This window comes from Acanthochromis polyacanthus, chromosome 13, assembly GCF_021347895.1.
Source record: "Acanthochromis polyacanthus isolate Apoly-LR-REF ecotype Palm Island chromosome 13, KAUST_Apoly_ChrSc, whole genome shotgun sequence".
In the NCBI taxonomy this organism is placed as follows: domain Eukaryota; kingdom Metazoa; phylum Chordata; class Actinopteri; family Pomacentridae; genus Acanthochromis; species Acanthochromis polyacanthus.
The window spans coordinates 14,860,809-14,878,626 of record NC_067125.1 but is presented as its reverse complement, the minus strand read 5'-3'; the positions used below and the strand labels follow the sequence as shown (position 1 = coordinate 14,878,626).

At 40.4% G+C, this 17,818-nt stretch overlaps 1 protein-coding gene and 1 long non-coding RNA gene across 2 annotated transcripts; both read right to left on the bottom strand.

Annotated features, from left to right (window-relative positions):
- Positions 1–2,824: 2,824 nt before the first annotated feature.
- igsf5b (immunoglobulin superfamily, member 5b) lies at positions 2,825–9,223 on the bottom strand. The gene is made up of 7 exons (XM_051958247.1): positions 9,163–9,223; positions 9,058–9,075; positions 8,362–8,493; positions 5,918–5,942; positions 5,172–5,260; positions 4,026–4,090; positions 2,825–3,174 (listed from the first exon to the last, which is right to left on the bottom strand). The coding sequence occupies exons 1-7, from the start codon at positions 9,221–9,223 to the stop codon at positions 3,064–3,066; spliced, it is 501 nt and encodes a 166-aa protein (XP_051814207.1). The 3' UTR covers positions 2,825–3,063.
- Positions 9,224–9,685: 462 nt separating this feature from the next.
- Positions 9,686–17,323, bottom strand: LOC127536671 (uncharacterized). The gene is made up of 2 exons (XR_007945767.1): positions 17,188–17,323; positions 9,686–11,999 (listed from the first exon to the last, which is right to left on the bottom strand). It is a non-coding gene; the product is annotated as an uncharacterized LOC127536671 (long non-coding RNA).
- Between the last annotated feature and the right edge of the window lie 495 nt (positions 17,324–17,818).

The following is a 17,818-nucleotide window of genomic DNA, read 5'->3' as shown; positions in this document are numbered from 1 at the left end:
ATAAAGGTTCTGTCACCAGTGTCCTGTACAGCCTGACTTCTAGGACAACATCTTCTTCACACTCCTGCACATTCTTATTATAGGAAATCATTCAAGCTCACTGCAAATGACTGCATTAGTTTTGAGTGGCATTTGCATGGATTTAGCCGGTGTTTCTTACACACTTGCACTCATATTCAGCTAATCAAGGTTGCCAGCAGAGACAAATCAAATCTAAAGCCTAAAGGAGTGAACAGTGGCCTTCAAGTGAAATGAAAGAGTCGCTATTTCCCATTCAGCAAAACACAAACTGCTGATTGCGTGCTTCCCTGTTTCTTTCAAGGCTCTTGCAGTTTGTGGGAGGTGACAAATGATGCATAAATACTTTAAAAGAGCCTTTAACAGAGTCCTGTAATCACTCAGTACAAGCCTTTCTTTCCGCAGGCGCATTTTTTTTCTGTTATTTATTGAAAATGATGATAACCTCATATGGGAAATTATTTAATTAGCGTGGGGCCATTTTGTTCACTGTCAGTATGACTTCTGAAACATAAAAACAATCCATGGGTATCAATAGGACAATTAAACTGCCAGATACTCTACAGTTAAACTCTGAAGTGTCTGCCAGATTCATACACCTCCTCCATTGCCACCGCTTCACTCCCTCCATCCTTTGCTATTAAGAAATGCAAATGTTATGTCAGCCACTAAACACACAGATAAATCTGTTATTCAGTGCATTACTATGAGAGCCTCACCACGGCATCATTGTTCATCTCATTGCAGCACAGTCCGTGTAATTTGGCAATTGGATTTTCCGTTCTGAATCGGGTACTGAAAAACAAAAAAACGACTGGACACGGATTCAGTCTCTTACCGATTTTATTTTTTGTTATTCTGAACATAAAATGAAAATCAAAGCATTTTTAAAATGTCATATATCCCTTTTTTATTGTGAAAAGGAAAAACACCTTGTATTTCAGTTATATTTTTTGTATTTTGAAACGAAAGTCAAAGATAACCACTCGTTTTTTTGCTTTTCAATACCCGTTTCAGAACGGAGAATCCAACTGCCAAAATATACACGGACCGCAGCACCAGTCACAGTGGTAATTTACACCCCTGACTTCACCGCTGATGCTCTATTTCATAACCATTTCCTTTCCACGGCTGTGAAATTAATTAGGATGTTACCCCATATGAAAGATGAAGGAAACTGGATTATGGGGTGCCTGAAAACAAGATTAGACTAAAATAATGGAATGAAAAGGAACTGGTTGGCAATGAACCAATGGTGCTTTGTATAATTAGGAATTGCTGGTGGACAAACTCTTTCATTCATTTATTTAATTGTTTATTCTTGGATCAAGTGCCACTAGTCAGTAGCAATAAACAACAACTTGGATATCAATTTATATGCAGCACCTCTATGAGATTCCCCCACCTTCTCAGATACATTACTTGGTGATTCGATCGCCAGACAATTACTAAAATGTCCCAAAAGTCTGCATGATCCCAAGAAGGTTTTAAACTGCTAACAGCTTGACCATTCTTAAAATAATGTGTGAAAGGACAATTATGGTTTATTAAAACTTCGGTTTTATTTTTGGAATATTTTAGCCGCTCATTACTATGACTAATAATTACACTGCACTGCCAAATTCATTGCTGAGATCTGGGAATGCAGTGATGCCAGGAAAAAGACATCAGACAGGGAAGCAAACATTGGCAGACAGATAATCAGGCAAGTTTCAAATTAACTGCAAGCACAAGACAAAAAAAAGAAGTTAAAACTAGAGTATGCAAAGTATTCCAGAGACATTTTTGTGGTGTATTTGTTGGAAATATCTTTACACCCTGACAGCAATCAATAAATAATTAAAGCAAATCAAATCTGGAAATAAAATAGAAAAAAAATGATATCTGTGGAAGTCAAATTCGTAGAAAAAGTCTGTCCAATCATTGCATTTAGTTTATTTGAGATGATTGGATGGCCTACCTGTCTGTCTAACTACTACCTGCCCATTTCACTACATCACAGTGTTGCATACAGTTTGACCAAACCATTGCTAGAGCTAGCAGGCAGATGGGACAAGGATAGCAGACAAAGGGCAGACACATTTTTCAGTTCCACCTACATCATCTTGCCCCGCTAAACATGCCAGATGACCACATCCATTTGGATTTGTGCATCTCTCAGAGCTCTTTCTCCAATGTTCTCCCGGTTCATTGTAGTATGTTTACTCGTATCTGTTTATATATTCACAGTCTGTAATCAAGTGTTGCTTGATGGCATTTATCTGATGTTAATCTATATCGGCTTTGAACAAGATCTTTTGCAAATGTGGTGATGGAGTCGATTTAAGTGCTTTTAGACATGAGGTGGTTTTAATGCACTGTGCTCCTCTCCTCACCAGTTCTCTCTCTCTCTCTCTCTCTCTCTCTCTCTCTCTCTCTCTCTCTCTCTCTCTCTCTCTCTCTCTCTCTCTCTCTCTCTCTCTCTCTCTCTCTCTCTCTCTCTCTCTCTCTCTCTCTCTCTCTCTCTCTCTTCCAATTCCACATCCTCTGGCTTTAAATATCCTCCAGATTTTACAGATCGATTGCAATTTATAGACTCTGCAATGATGACTAACATATAATGTATATTAATGATGCAGGTTCAAGTTGCGCAGTCTGAGCATTTGAGTAGTTGTGTTTTTGACATCTGTACCCTTTGCAGCTACAAAAATGGGACACAAGTTATAATAAACTAAAATTTTCTTCCTGATGCTCACATCTGTGTATGGAAATATTCACTTTAGACCATCTGCTGTTCTGGCATGCAATTAAAATACACATAAAAATATTAAAGTACACAAAATACCATTTATTAAAAATAGAAATACATTGTGCCATTGTCTTATATTCTGAATACAGCTGTCAATTGTTATCAGGAATCAGATTTTTCTTTTTTGTTTGTTTCTTTGTCCAAATAACTGCTACAAAGTTTTCTCAAGATTATATAACATTAGCTTCCAGCTTTACAAAAATATGAAACATAACACCAAAAAAATCATGCAAACAATATATAAAAAGTAATCATAATCAAACTGTTGTAATCATCCTGACATTCTTGGAGCTTTCCTTGGCTAGAGACACCTGGGCTTGACCCTCGCTGTGGAGAGACAAGCTGCTGGAGGACACAACATCAGGGACCTGCAGAACACCATCAGACTTTTAGTGTTGTAGTGACAATACACCAGCTATATTTCTTCAGCAGAGCAGAAAGACAACAGTTACAGCGACTCCTATCTCCTATAAAGGCCAGTATCCGCTCCTGTAGAAGACAACTACCCCCCTTAAGGCCTCAAACTGGCCATCTCCTACCTTCAGTACTTCAGAAAAGGTATCCAATTACTAAACTTAAAGCCCTGGATCAGTACTTCAAAGACAGAGAATCAGAACTAAACTTGTGACCTCAAGTCAGAGCTGCTCTGCATTAGAGGTAATTGGGAAACAAAGCTGCATAAACCAGTCCAGAGGCATGTGGTTCTCCATTCATTATCAGAAACAGGAATAACACACCAGATACCAGTAAAAAATGTTATCTGGAATCAATGTGACAATCAATTAGGTGATACCAGGTTATCTCCAGAAAACCCTCTGAGGCACCATTACCTCATCAACACTGACAGGATCAAGTCGGGGCAAACACGAGATGTGGAGGGTACAAGGAGAAATAAGAAAATGTACTTTTCTCAGTTTCTTGTTACACCAAGGTCTCCATAATAATGATGTCCCATAAGCAAAAAACGCTGCTGATGGAAAAGCTGTAATGTGCAAAAATTCCTGACAACAGCTGTACGATGGGAGGCCTGCAGAGGTGCAACAGTGCATCAGTGCATTTCCCTCACGCTCTCGTCAACATGGGAGGATGTGGCAGAAAGTCCAGCTGCAGAATGACTGGCTGCATTATTCAGCTCCAGTTGATCTCTGTCTCTGTCGGCCCTTTTCTCTCTCTTTCTCTGTCTTACCATCCTCTCCCATCTTCTCTTTCTCTATCTTACCTTGTGAAAGCTGACAAAGTCCATCTGGCCACGCATTTCCGCGATTAGATCATTGTAAGCTGCATCTGCAGGGTGAAAAACAGCTTTTTAGCTTGATCTAATCTAACAGCTCCTCCGACCGACTGCAGGCCACTTTAGATCTCAGGGAACTAGCAGGATTTTGGAGATTTAGAGGCTCAGACATCTGAGATGGGTATCAAGTAAACACAGCATCCTGAATTTAACTCCATCTTTTGTTTCTGTCTGAAAAACAAGCTCAGGTCATCTGGATATGATGGTAAAACTTTAGAAAGGATTTGATGAAGAAAAAACCATCACACATCTATCAAAGACTTTTCTTTCACAATTCCTTTAAATATATGTTACTAATTACTGTGCAACATATATAAAGTGATAAATCAAGGAGTAAAATGAACATGTCAGTCTTTTCTCATTTTTCTTGCACAAATCATATATAATTTACATTACAAGAAGCCATTATGCAAACCATGCTTATGTGTTTAGGGATTTTGCGTGCATTTTCTCCTGCTAATCCTTGCATTCACTGGCTACCTTTCATTTCCATACGGTGTGAATATCATGCAGATTTTATAATCTTGCTTAAATTGTGCAATCCATGACAGTGAACATGAAAGTTGTATTGTTGTGAGGAAAAGCAAAGCACACACTCTGCAATAAAACTGCATTATCAAGCCACAATAATAATACTTTGTCAAAAAAACAATAAAGACTTTAATGCATCATATAATTTATGTGAAATGCAATGAATTACATGACTCATGAAAGATTTTTGAGGCAAACAACTGACTTTTCTGTTGTAAGTAAATTAACCGAAAACTACAAATTCGAAAAACATCAGGAAAACTTGAACTTTTCTTGTTTGCGAAACAAAAGGTCAGGTAATGTGTCTGACGTTATGGTAAGTACTCTACTGCAGTACCGACCTCTAAATGACCAACATAAAACTATACGTGTGACAGTGAGTTGCAGATATCATTTCACTGTAGCACAGCAGTGAGTCACTTTTATTGACAATATTAAATAAAAACAATCTTATGGTGATCTTTCAGTGGCAGCACAGTAGGAACCTTTACCACCTGTTGTTAATTTAAACAATTTTCAGTGAACTATACATCATTTTCTCACCTGTAGCTCCTTCATTGGAATATCCCAGGTTGACCTTCCCTCCTGTTGCCTCAGCAACCGGGCTTCTCCCAAACACCGATTGGTCAAACCTGCAAATCCTCAAATGAACGATCCAATGGAAAAGATAACTTTTAGCTGAGATAGTCACATTGTCAGAGGCCGTGCTGTTGTGAAGAGACAATTTTCTTTCCCTCCAAGCTGCAGTATATCATGGGCCTCTGCATTGTTTTCATCATAAAGTGCTTCGACAGATAAAAAATGAACGCCATCATCATTTTTCTCTGTATTTTATTGAATCCAACTAAAGTACTCAACTCTAACTCATAGCTGCACGGAAAATGCTGACGATTATAATGTTTAATATATCAGCTCCTTAAACGACAATTTCAGTCCTAATTAAGTTGCTGCAAAATGTAGTGACTATTTAACGTATGTAATTTCAACTTCATGTCTTCAATTTTCTTTTATAATGAGGATCAATAAAGCTGCTTCATTCTCAGAAATAAGTCGTACGTATTAACTAAGATTCATGCTGAGTCTTCATACTTGCTAATAGTGAAATATAACAGAGCTCTGTACAGTGATTAGTGGAAAGCTTCTCCTCTAAAAGAAAGCCACTTTCCTTTAAAGACACCAGACAGTAGATCTAAAAAGTTCAAAAAGTAAAGAAAATTTGTGATTTTCATGGTTTAAAAAATAGCTGCATAAAGCAAAGCCTGTCTGGAGAATAAGCTTTTAAATCTTACCTTATTGCCTCCTGTGGGTTTGCCTCTGAAAAAAAGGAGTTTACAATTATGAGCTATCAGCTGTTGACTTTATTATCGTCACTGCATTGACCACAGAACCAATGTGCTTGCTCACTGCATATACAGCAATATCAAAGCTGTAAATGTCCCGCTGTTTATTAGTTTGGGTTCAGCACTAATATCATCGCCTCCAGCCACTTTACAATTCAACAGTGAAAGCTGGAGCTGCGTGTTAATGAGTTTTGCAACATGGCTTCATGGTCGCCTTTGCCAAAGGTCCTCCTGGCAACGGCGAAAATACAACATATAACAATGGTGCAGATGGTGCTTGCCTCAGGAGAGATATAAACTGTTCCTTTTGGAGAGAAATGGCCGTTGTTATTATATTTAAATCCCCGCTGTCACGCTGGCCAAAGTCTTTGAGGGTGACTGTATTAGATCCCTTCTACTTTTCCAATAATTACAAAGCATACATTACTCCCCGTTGAGGTGGATTACTCAAGAAGGGCTTAGTAATTTGGAAGTGTGCCACATCCTCTAACTTGTGAAACATCCTCGTGAAGTTAATTTAACTTGCTTCAGGGATGCTGCACTGAAGCCGTAAGACTGGAGCAAGGACAATGGCCACGGAAGAATCAGCCGCTTCAGGTACAGAATCAGCTGCCGGAGGAGAAAGGTCACACCTGCTTTATGATAATCCCCTAGCTCCAAGCCATGGACATGATTTGCAATGGTCCAGAATCAGTCACGGGGATTACACTGACTTAAAATGTGTGACTCAGGGCCACTTTTTGTTATCGCACGCAACAGGCCTCCTCCACCTCCGAGACTAAGATCCTCTCGAAGATGGCCTTTGTCACCTTTATACTTTAATTATGACTGTTCTTGCTGAGAGCTGGATGACTAGATTGATATCACTTTGATATATATAAAGTAAATATGAAGATGCAGGTTGCAGTTGGTCAGCAACACTTTGCGCAAAGATCAGAAACAAGGAAATGGGGTGACTCCATCTCCATTTAAAGCCAATGAAATCCTCCTAATCAACAAATTAGATCCAGTTTGTTTATCCCTACAGCAACAAAAAAAAAAACAAGAATAAAAGACAAAAAGTGCAGTAAGGCTTTCCCCCTGTTTCTAGTCACTTCTGTCAATTCAGTGCAAGAAAGTTAAGTATGCACCCAAGACGCCAAACTATACAAGCTGGGTCCATTCTGCGAGGCCATGTGTTACAGTATGTTCAGTCAAACGTGCAGACTCATGTGGCAGGAACCAGATGTGAGTCAGGACCTCGTATCCCTGAGGGACACTTTCGGCTGATGTACCGACAGCTGTAATCCTTTTGGCAAACAGGTTGATAGTCTGTCCAAGGTCTACACATTTCCACCAAACAACTGTCAGCTTTTCTTGTCTTCTCGGTGGCCTTTATCAGAGCCTGCCGCTGACGGACAAGGTTTAGATAGAAAATCATGATCGGGACACAGCCTCTTTGGGCTTTTTTTTAAGGGAGCATTCACTGAAATTCTTCTGCAAAATCATGCAGCTCCAGTCAAATACACTACCAGTTGGACACAGCTTCTCATTCAATGGTTTTCATTTAATCATTTCATACATTGTAGATTAAATGGAAGACATCAAAACTATAAAAGAATACATATGGAATTATGTTGTAAGCAAAAAAAAAAAGAAGTCCGTATTTATCTACAATGTGGGAAATAATACAAATAAATCAAAAGCATGAATGAGAAGATGTGTCCAAACTTTTGACTGGTAGTGTGTTTGTTCTCGTTAAAGTGGAATCACTGTTCTTTGTCTGGTACATTCAAATACGTCATTGAAAAGCAATATAGTATAAAGTTCAAGCTAGATGATTTGTAAATACAGAAATAAACGGCATAAACAACCTCTAAGTGCATCTCTTTATCTCTAACTCACCGTTTGCGGCTCCGTAATGGCCCATTTGTTGAAACTCAAGGAAAACATATAAAGAGGTTTGCTTCTGTGTGATGGATGTTATTATGAGATATAGATAAGAATACTAAGATTGAAGTCCAGCTAGAATCGCATTTGGTCATTTGATTAATGCCTTGCACAAAGGTAGTAGTGGATGAGGATAAGGATTATAGCATTACTTCTTTTTTCTTTTTTGGCACTCTGTTTTGGGACTCAAACTACCAACTCTGCAGTCTTACTGCTCTAACCTTGGCTGCGACTGTTTCCCGAGAAGCAAAGCTTTCTGCTGACAAACTAATGTTCTGCTTTTTGTCAGAAAAAATACTGCGTGCCCTTGTTGAAGGCCACCATGGGGGCAGTGCCGAGTCACGGCATGCAACCACCTATCTTCTTTCATTATCCTACTTAATCACAGTTTCTGCACTGGAAAGCACAGTGCGAGCCGACGTTTATTCACCTCAAGCAATTTATAGGAGGAGAAAAGTGCCTACTTGCGTGTCTCCTTTGTGTGTAACAGAGACGTGCAGATGCAGAGCAGGGCGAGCAGCCAGAAGAGCAGAGAGGGAGGCGACTAACGCCACTGGGGAATGTGCAGTCATCGTCTCCCTGCACCACCTCTGCAACTGGGGGGGAGAGGTCACATCATTGTTTTTAGTAAAGAAATGCTGAAGCAGTGCTGTGTTACAATTCAATTACACATTGGCAGGCTTAGACTAGAGAAAGCAGTGTTCTAATTTCCAGTTTTAATTTGTTGTAGGGATGCTGGTGAGGGGAAAACTGCTGTGAGTCAAGAAAAATGTGACAACTGCAACTACAAATTGAACATTACAAAGATAAAAATGCATTATTTGTAGCAACATTTTAAAGCTTTGGGAGGCTCGCAGCCACAGCTCCACTGTGAAGCAGACTCCTGCAGTGTTGATTTGGCAGCCCTTTCTCTTCCACTCTCCTCTTCTATAATAATACTCAGTGATGATTCACATGAGGAAGAAGAAAAAAGGAGCGAACAAAATGAAACACACAAAGAGAGATGGATTAAAAAAGAGAGAAACACAAAGAAATGCAGAGAAGGAGAACTAAACTAGGACAGAACAAAGCGAGGAGTGACAGACAACTCTCGCTGTGCACTTGTGTGAACGTATGCACGGGTTATTTAAGGTAAAAATAGGATGTGTGTGTTTTCTCACCCACTCTGAGATTGGATGCTGCTGTTCAGCGGTGTGGTGAGGGCAGACACAGAGGCCAGACAATCCACATGAGAACTCTTTGCTGCCAGTTCACACTGAGGTTACTGTTCACAGTGAAGAGGCTCTTCCCCGACTCTTCACTGCTGTTGTTGTACTCGGCCTCCATCCACCTCCAAACAGTTCCCCAGGGAAGAGGGAATTATTATTATTATTTGGAGCTCATTCTGCCAGTAACTTGCAGCGTTTACATCTGACAGAGTTATTCCTTTAAGGTAGGGCATGAAGCAACTGAGGTTTTAAAAGGGGCAGATTATCATTAATACAGACATGATTTTTAGAGGTAGATCAGTGGCAGGCTGCATCTTCAGTATCCATATACATGTCAGTGTTTGACATTTAAAGTTATCAGCTATAGTTCACCCCAGCAGAATATGATTCCAATTATTTGCCTGATGGTTCTTAGAAAAGCAAAAGTAAGATAAAACAGCAGCATTTCAAACGTAATGACATGATAATAGACTGCTTTTTCAATGTTTCACTTAATCGACAATAGAGCTGATAGCTGATAGTGTTCATGGCCAACTTTGTGATTTTCCATTTTCGTGATCAGACACAGAGCACAGCATAATCTAGGAAAGGTGCTGCAGCATTTATTGGCAACTGAAGAACATTACAAGTACATAAAATAGGATCTATGGTTGATCAAATCAGCTTCTCTTGTCTCTTCACTAAGCAATGTGTTCCTCACCATTACAAAGTGTTTCCTAAAGGGTCAGGAAAAGTCTTTGGGCCACTTTCTCTCAAAAAGAAGTAATTCACCTGCACAAGCTAGAACTTGAATCTCACCCTGTGACTTTGTTTTTGCCAGAATCAATAGCTGGAAAATTAGAAAATGGCAAATGGCCTCGTAGGCCAAGGGGCATGAGTCTTATTGATGACTGGAATAATCATTTGCATGCAGAAGAAAGACCCTTTTATGACTGCAAAGCAAGTCGAGGAGGCTCTTATGGATAGCTGAAAAGGGAAAATTTGATGCAAGCAAACCTCACAGGTTATGAACTGATAAGATAAATCCAAAATGTGTAGAAATAAGCTCATGAACCAAAGTAGCATTTCATCTGTCAAACCCAGTGGTGCCTGTGGTGTAGTTTGGACATGTACGTCTGCCACCTGAAATAGCACACTGGCATTTATTTAATTTTACTGTTTATTTTTGCAGGGACAAAGCACAATTGAAAGTAATTGCCACCTAGCAGCTAATTTACATCTGTTGTCCCTGAACAGGTAGACAAAAACAAGCACAGCATCACAATTATGCTGCATAAAACAGCTAGAAGTCCATGTTACCAAGGATTTGACTGCAGACAGAAACAACAGGTTGAATGCAGAGTTCAGTTAGTTCAGGTTCAGTTACGCCCATTAAAATTAATTGCAATATTGCATCATTAATTGCTCCTAAACATACACCAAAAGCAGCAATAAAGAATATCCTATGATATGATTTCAGTTCAAAAAGCAGGAGCTGAAGGAGGCTGCAGAGAAGGAATGTGTCACCAGGGAGCATAGAAAGTATCTGCTGATGTCTGTGGGTTGAAGACACAGGATTTTCCACAAAATATCAAATATGATGGTTTAGTTTGACGTCATGTGTATCTGCCTAATTGCTTTTGAAGTGAAATGAGTTCCCCTGAAGTTTGGTTGCTATCTATTAAACTAGGAACATGTCTCTCAGTTATTTCTCTGCTGATGTACACAACCGTTCAAAAGTTTGGGGTCATTTAGAAATGTCATTATTTTTGAATGAAAAGCAGCTTTTTTCAATAAATACAGCATTAAATTAATCAGAATTACAGTGTAGACACTGTTAATGTGGTAAATGAGTATTCTAGCTGGAAAAGGCTGATTTTTAATGTAATATCTCCATAGGGGTACAGAGGAACATTTCCAGCAACCATCACTCCTGTGTTCTAATGCTACATTGTGTTAGCTAATGGTGTTGAAAGGCTGATTGATGATTAGAAAACCCTTGTGCAATTATGTTAACACATGAAGAAATATGTGTATTTTATTGGAAAACATGAAATTGTCTGGACAACCCCAGACTTTTGAACGGTAGTATAAATCTACCCAAATTAGAGACATGGCATTTCAGTGTAGTATCCATTATTTTATTTCAAGACCTGCAAAAATTATGTAACTGTGCAGATACGCTATCACATATATTGTTTAAAGTATGTTACAGATAAACCATTGGCAGACTAGCTAACAAGAAAGCAGGCTTCAATGGTGTTTATGTTAAAGTCCTTCCGCGGTCATTAATTTGTTTCTGTGTATTGAAACGACATATTTACACCTTTTTATTTATTTATTTTTTTACAATAAATTATCTCTTCATGCTTAAAATGACTTACCTGTAACTACACAATTGCTTCCTTGTGAATGTGCAACTCAAGCACACCACTTTACCTACACCTCTGCTTACACTGTGAAACTTGTCTACGCTATACAATGGCAAGTTGTAATATTAATGTGATTCGGCCAACAGTGTAATTTAACAGCACTGGTTCACTACGTGTTTTATAGATGAAACCTCAGAAGTCTAATCCATGTTTTTGCAACTGTCATTGGTACACCACAGTTCCACGGTGGAAATGCTTTGCCATGGTGTTGATTGCTTATTTTTGCTCATGATAAGTACTCCAACATATAAAAGGCACCATATGAACATGTTACTAGGGTAAAAGGAATATTTAAATAACTTGATGAGAGTGGGTCTTTAAAGATGGTACATGTCACAATGTCTGATAAATTTACCATTTTGCCATTAACCCGCCATTGTAGAAGGGGCTGAGGGTACCATCCTGCAGCTCGGCATTCAAACAGGACCGGCTGCCCCTTAAACGCCAGCTTGTTCTCCCCAAAGACTGTCACGCTGCCCTTTTCTGCAATTACAAAAATAAGTGCACTCACAAACTTGAACGATGTATTTCTTTTCCATATTGATGTGCAACATATTGTACCTACATCTGCATCATCCATATGCATGAGTGCAAGCGTGCTTATGAACGCTGACAAAACTGGGAAGAAATCTATGAATTTCATCAACAGCCTCCTTTGAAATTCATGTTTTTGGATGAATGCGTCGCTGCCCAAACAAGAGCGTCACCTCTTCAGTTGGCCCGATCGCCTACAAAAGATGGCTTTCATTCGTCCCAAGTGATTGATCACATGTCCCCAAGTCTCAATTGGCTGACAAATGCTTCTCCTCTTTTCCCCTTCATCTCCTTTCCCTGCCAGCCAAATAAGCCACTTAAGACCCTGGGAGATACAGTATCTCATATGTGAAGTCTATTGTCTGGCAGAATGAAAGGCGGTGGAAGCAACAGACAATTGCTATAGACAGAAAGATAATTGCAGAAGCTTCGGTGCTTTGTCTAAGCGAATGACATGTCTGTGTTGATTTAGGTTTGAATCCTCAGATGTTTTGTACGCATTATTGGATGTCCCTTTCCTCCAGGAGCTTTCATTTGATGCCTGATTTGGTGTCATAAACAACGTCCTATTCTTATAGCGACCACCTCTGACAGTGCACTTTGGCCGCTCTTACAGAATAAAGGCTGGCGAAGAACCAGCAGCCTCATTTGCGCTGACTGATGAGGAGCTCTTGGCGATCACGGCTGATTGATACATCCGAACAGAAAAAGAATGACATCAGCACTCCTTCACAAAACTCCAACCTAAGTGATCCCTGAAATAAGGTTTCATATGGTTTGTTAATCACTGTAGGGGAAGTGGCAGTGGGCTGTGAGAAGCAGGAAGCCCCCAGCTCGCTCCAGTGATTTTTCAACAGGGATCCTCAGAGACTAAATTGTCACTTCAAGGGCTGCTTTTAATAATTTGTGTATGTCCATATGTAGAATTGGTGTGTAGGCAATTTGTAAAATATGAACAGTGTATCCAGTGAATGTATTTCCTATGCTTCTACTAGCTAATTACCACAGGCATCTTCTCTCTTCTCTGATAGATTTTCCTTTTCTCCAGCTCTTTGCTTTCACATCAGCTCCTGATCATAGTCAACAGCTCATGCAACCGCATTGCATTTGTGATTGAGTGAGCGTAAGACATAAGCAGAGAAAGAGCAGCGGGATGGTGTGGTCATATTTACATCATCTTCACATGGGACAATTAAAGCAGGGAGTGTGGATGACAGTGTACAGAGCCAACCAGCCTCGATGTGAATTTGTGGCTCGATTCCAACAGTATATTTGAAGCCGCAATACACAAATCACAGGCAGAGTTGCTGACTGTTAACTGGGCGTGCCAGGATGCACAATTAATTCAAAGGCTATGTCAGGGTATAGTGATCCTCTGCATCCAGACTGGAGGGCCTGATTCACCACACACTACTGTTAATGGCTGCATATGTCAGCGGGGATTTGTGGTACTGGCAGTGATGGGGGCTCTCTCTCCATAATATATTGGAGGCAATGGGTCATTGGTTTTGTTTCCTGTCGCTTTGCGCCGAGGAGAGGTTTCCGTGCTGATTTTTTTTTTGTTTTTTTTTTGTTTAGCTGAGCCCTCAGTTCAAGTGCACATACTGGAAATGCAAATGAGCTGAGTGATAAGGTCAAGAGAGAAGCACGCATCCAAGCAAAATCTTGAAATATTTATTGGGTTGTCTTTTTGCTTGATGCATGTTTCTTCCACATGAGCTCAAACTGTGTCGTCAGCAGCACAGAATGATCAATGTCACTACTGACTTTCACATTAGATCCAGATGAGATCAAAAGAAGGGATAGAAGCAGTTCCTCAATTTCCAACAACATATAAAAATTAATTAAAATTTCAGCATACTGTTAAGAAAGAGAGAATAAATCAAACCTGAACTTTAATTATGACATGGGTTGTCTTCTTAAGGACACATCTTCCTTTTGTTTCTGAACTGATGCAGATGAAAGCAAATATGCAGCTGCTGGTAGAGAATGATCTTTTGTGTTCTGTGTTTCCCAGAACTGACATTTTGGTCCTGTCTGGTATGTAGTTAGTCTCATTTGTGACTACCTTTAATTAATCCAGCAGAATGAGGAAAAAATATATTTCTCTCTGCACAACCCTGCCTAATTAAAAAAAATGAAAAACTGCCCTTTTCTAAACTGCTTCAGCCCTGATCGTTTTGTGCAGCCCTTAATTTGTGCAAATGGTGTGGCCATTTCAAGTGTAGAGATTGCACTGGCTTCACAATGGTTGTTTTTTTTCAGTAAATACTTTAAGGGAATTCCTGCTCGTTAAATTCTGTTTCACACTGCAGTGTTTCCGGCTCGCGATAACAACTCCATCGAACTGCAGAGAGCCACTGACTCTTATCAAGTCCGAATCTTAAGTCCTCAGCAAATGCGCCTCCCTGTCCTGAAACGGTATACTCCCTCTGGCACGCATCTGTATATAACCTAAATGACGAGGGAGGAGATTGGCTGTAGCTTCAGCTTGTAAATCTTCTTGCTGTTCTTCTGGACTGGCGTGGGTCGCCTTTCCCACTTGTATTTATATCTGCGGTCCAATCATCCTATCTCTGAAACTGCCCACGCTGTCATTAACAGTGCCACAGAGACCATCAAACATGCCCGGGCAACTTCACTCCACCACACAGGCCTTAATGATTTCCCATCCTTGGTATACACCATGATTGATCATTCGGGCACTAGTTCAGCTGCTTTTACACAAAACTGAAAACTTTCCCTCTTCAATCTCCCACTTCAAAGCGCATTAAAACAAAGAAACTTAATTAAGAAGTGCATGTTGAGTGCTGAGGCTAAACACTCCTTCTTTTGTCTTTTTGTGAATAGAGCGCAGCAGCGGGTAGGTGGGCAGAATCAAAGCAGCTACACAACTTTTGCTTAGTCCCTTCATTTACTTCTTTTTGTGCATGCTGCTTTCTGCTTCATCAAGGTTAAATTCAGTGTGTTTCTGTTCCCTCTCACATGGCAATGGTTTTCAAGAGACCTGCCATCTGTTTGAATTCTTTGGCTGGTTCGTGTGTACGCATGTGTGTGCGCATACACTCTTGTTTGAGTATCCTTGAGAGAAGCTTGCCACACAAAAAGCCTTTGAAATTCTCTGAAGCAGAAATAGAAACAGAAGCATTTCTTTGCTGCCTCCCTGCTACAATGAATCAAGGTAAAACACACGCATGCATGCATAAACACATGTACGTAGTGTCTCTGCTGGTTCTTTAAAGGGACAGCACTGGATTGGTTTAAATCCTACTTATCAGATAGGTTCCAGTTTGTGCATGTCAACAATAACTCTTCTGAGCAGACTAAAGTTAATCACGGAGTTCCTCAGGGTTCTGTCTTAGGACCGATACTTTTCACATTATACATGCTTCCTTTAGGCAATATTATTAGGAAGCATTGTATTAACTTCCATTGTTATGCAGATGACACACAATTGTATTTATCTATGAAGCCAGATGAAACTGATCAGTTAGCTAGACTGCAAGATTGTCTTAAGGACATTAAAACCTGGATGACTTTTAACTTCCTACTGCTAAATTCAGACAAAACTGAAGTCATTGTATTTGGCCCCAAACATCTTAGAAACTCGCTTTCAAAGCAAATAGTTACTCTGGATGGCATCACATTGGCCTCCAGTACTACTGTGAGGAATCTTGGAGTTATTTTTGACCAGGACATGTCTTTTAACTCACACATAAAGCAAGTCTGTAGGACTTCCTTTTTTCACCTGCGTAATATTGTAAAAATCAGGAACATTCTGTCTCAGAGTGATGCAGAAAAATTAGTTCATGCTTTTGTTACTTCCAGGCTTGACTATTGCAATTCCTTATTATCGGGTTGTCCAAATAGCTCTCTCAAACATCTACAGTTGATCCAAAACGCTGCTGCGAGAGTACTGACAGGAGTTAGCAAAAGAGATCATATTTCCCCTATACTTGCTTCTCTTCACTGGCTTCCTGTTAAATCCAGAATAGAATTTAAAATCCTTCTTCTGACATATAAAGCTCTTAATAACCAATCTCCATCATATCTTAAAGATCTGATAGTACCTTATTATCCTAGTAGAACTCTTCGCTCTCAAACTGCAGGCTTACTTGTTGTTCCTAGAATTTCTAAAAGTAGAATGGGAGGCAGAGCCTTCAGTTATCAGGCGCCTCTCCTGTGGAACCTGCTCCCAGTTTGGGTTCGGGAGGCAGACACCCTCTCTATTTTTAAGACCAGGCTTAAAGCGTTCCTTTTTGACAAATCTTATAGTTGGGGCTGACTGGGTGACCCACAGAGGTTCGGCTTGTGTCTTCATTGTACAGCTGACCCCCTCTTGGACGTCCCTTCGTTCTGCCCCTAGTCATGCTGCTATAGGCCTAGGCTGCTGGGGACTTTTCTTGACGCACTGAGCCCTTCTCTATCTACCTTTACATTTAATATGTATACCGTTATTGCAGTACATTCACTCTGTTTCCCCCTGTGCTATTTCTCCGAGTGTCCCTGGTCCCAGAGCTGGATGCTGCAGATCTGCGGTCGATGTCCACCAGCTGGTCCAGTCTCCACCATGTCCCACTGTGGGATGCTGCTACTGACCTTCCACCAGCCCTCTGCTTCCAATTCCCTTTTCCACGAGTCAACTCTGCATCGCCTCATATACTGTATGCTAAACTTACATACTGTTTGAATTTTACTGCTAGCTATATAAGAGTATGTTTAATGTCAGAGCCGTACATCATAAGAGTAAACTATGATCAGTTTTCAATGTTAGCTTATACTTTGTCTGTGTCACATATCCTGTCATGCATGTATTCAAATGTGTGTTGTGTTTTCCTGCTTTCTCACCCCTCCCTTTCTCCCATCCCTTCCCCTTGCCCTCTTCGTCCTTCTCAACCGCCCGGCCAGCAGGCAGATGGGTCCCCCCTATTTAGAGCCGGGTCTGCTCGAGTTTCTTCCCTGTTAAAGGGTTTTTCTTGCCACTGTCGCTTTGGGCTTGCTCTGGGGTCAGGCATATGGGTTCTGTAAAGCGTCTTGAGACGATTTGACTGTAATTGACGCTATATAAATAAAATTGAATTGAAAATTGAATTGAATTCTTTCACACAAACATACACTCAAATATAGTTGTACAAACCTTGCACAGACAGATTTGCGGTTTTCCTGTCATGCCCTGGAGGTCACAGGTGATAATCCCTGATCGTCTCTCTTCGTTTTCAGGACAACACCCAGCTGTTTCTGTCTTTGCCTTTCACGGCCGTCACATTGGTGACGGTGGCAGGAGACCGCTGTCATTGGAGATGGTGAGTGTTGCGACATTGTTCACCAGCCCACATAACAGTCCACTTGTCGTTGGAGGGGCTGCAGGTGAAGTGGCCTCTTTCCCTCGCAGGACCGTCAGTGCAAAGGTGACAGCTTCATCTGAGCCCCAACAACTAAAGGTATGAAACAGTGTAACAAGCTTCATTAACAAATCACCAGAGCACCACTTAGTAACATGTGAAGCATTTTTAAAGGTATTTTAAAGGAAATATGCTCCCACCCCATACTAGCAATGCCCAGTTAGCTTTGCACAACATTAAGCCTAAACACAGAGTGAGAACAGCTAGTTGACTCAGCGCCATGGCACAAAAATCACCTTCCGACACATCTAAGCATTGCATACTCTCACTGTTGTTTGTTCACTCCAAACACAAAGAAACCAGAGTGTAAAAATAGCAAGCTGTGGTTATTCGCTGGACTACTGTACTGTCATACCTGTCAAGTTG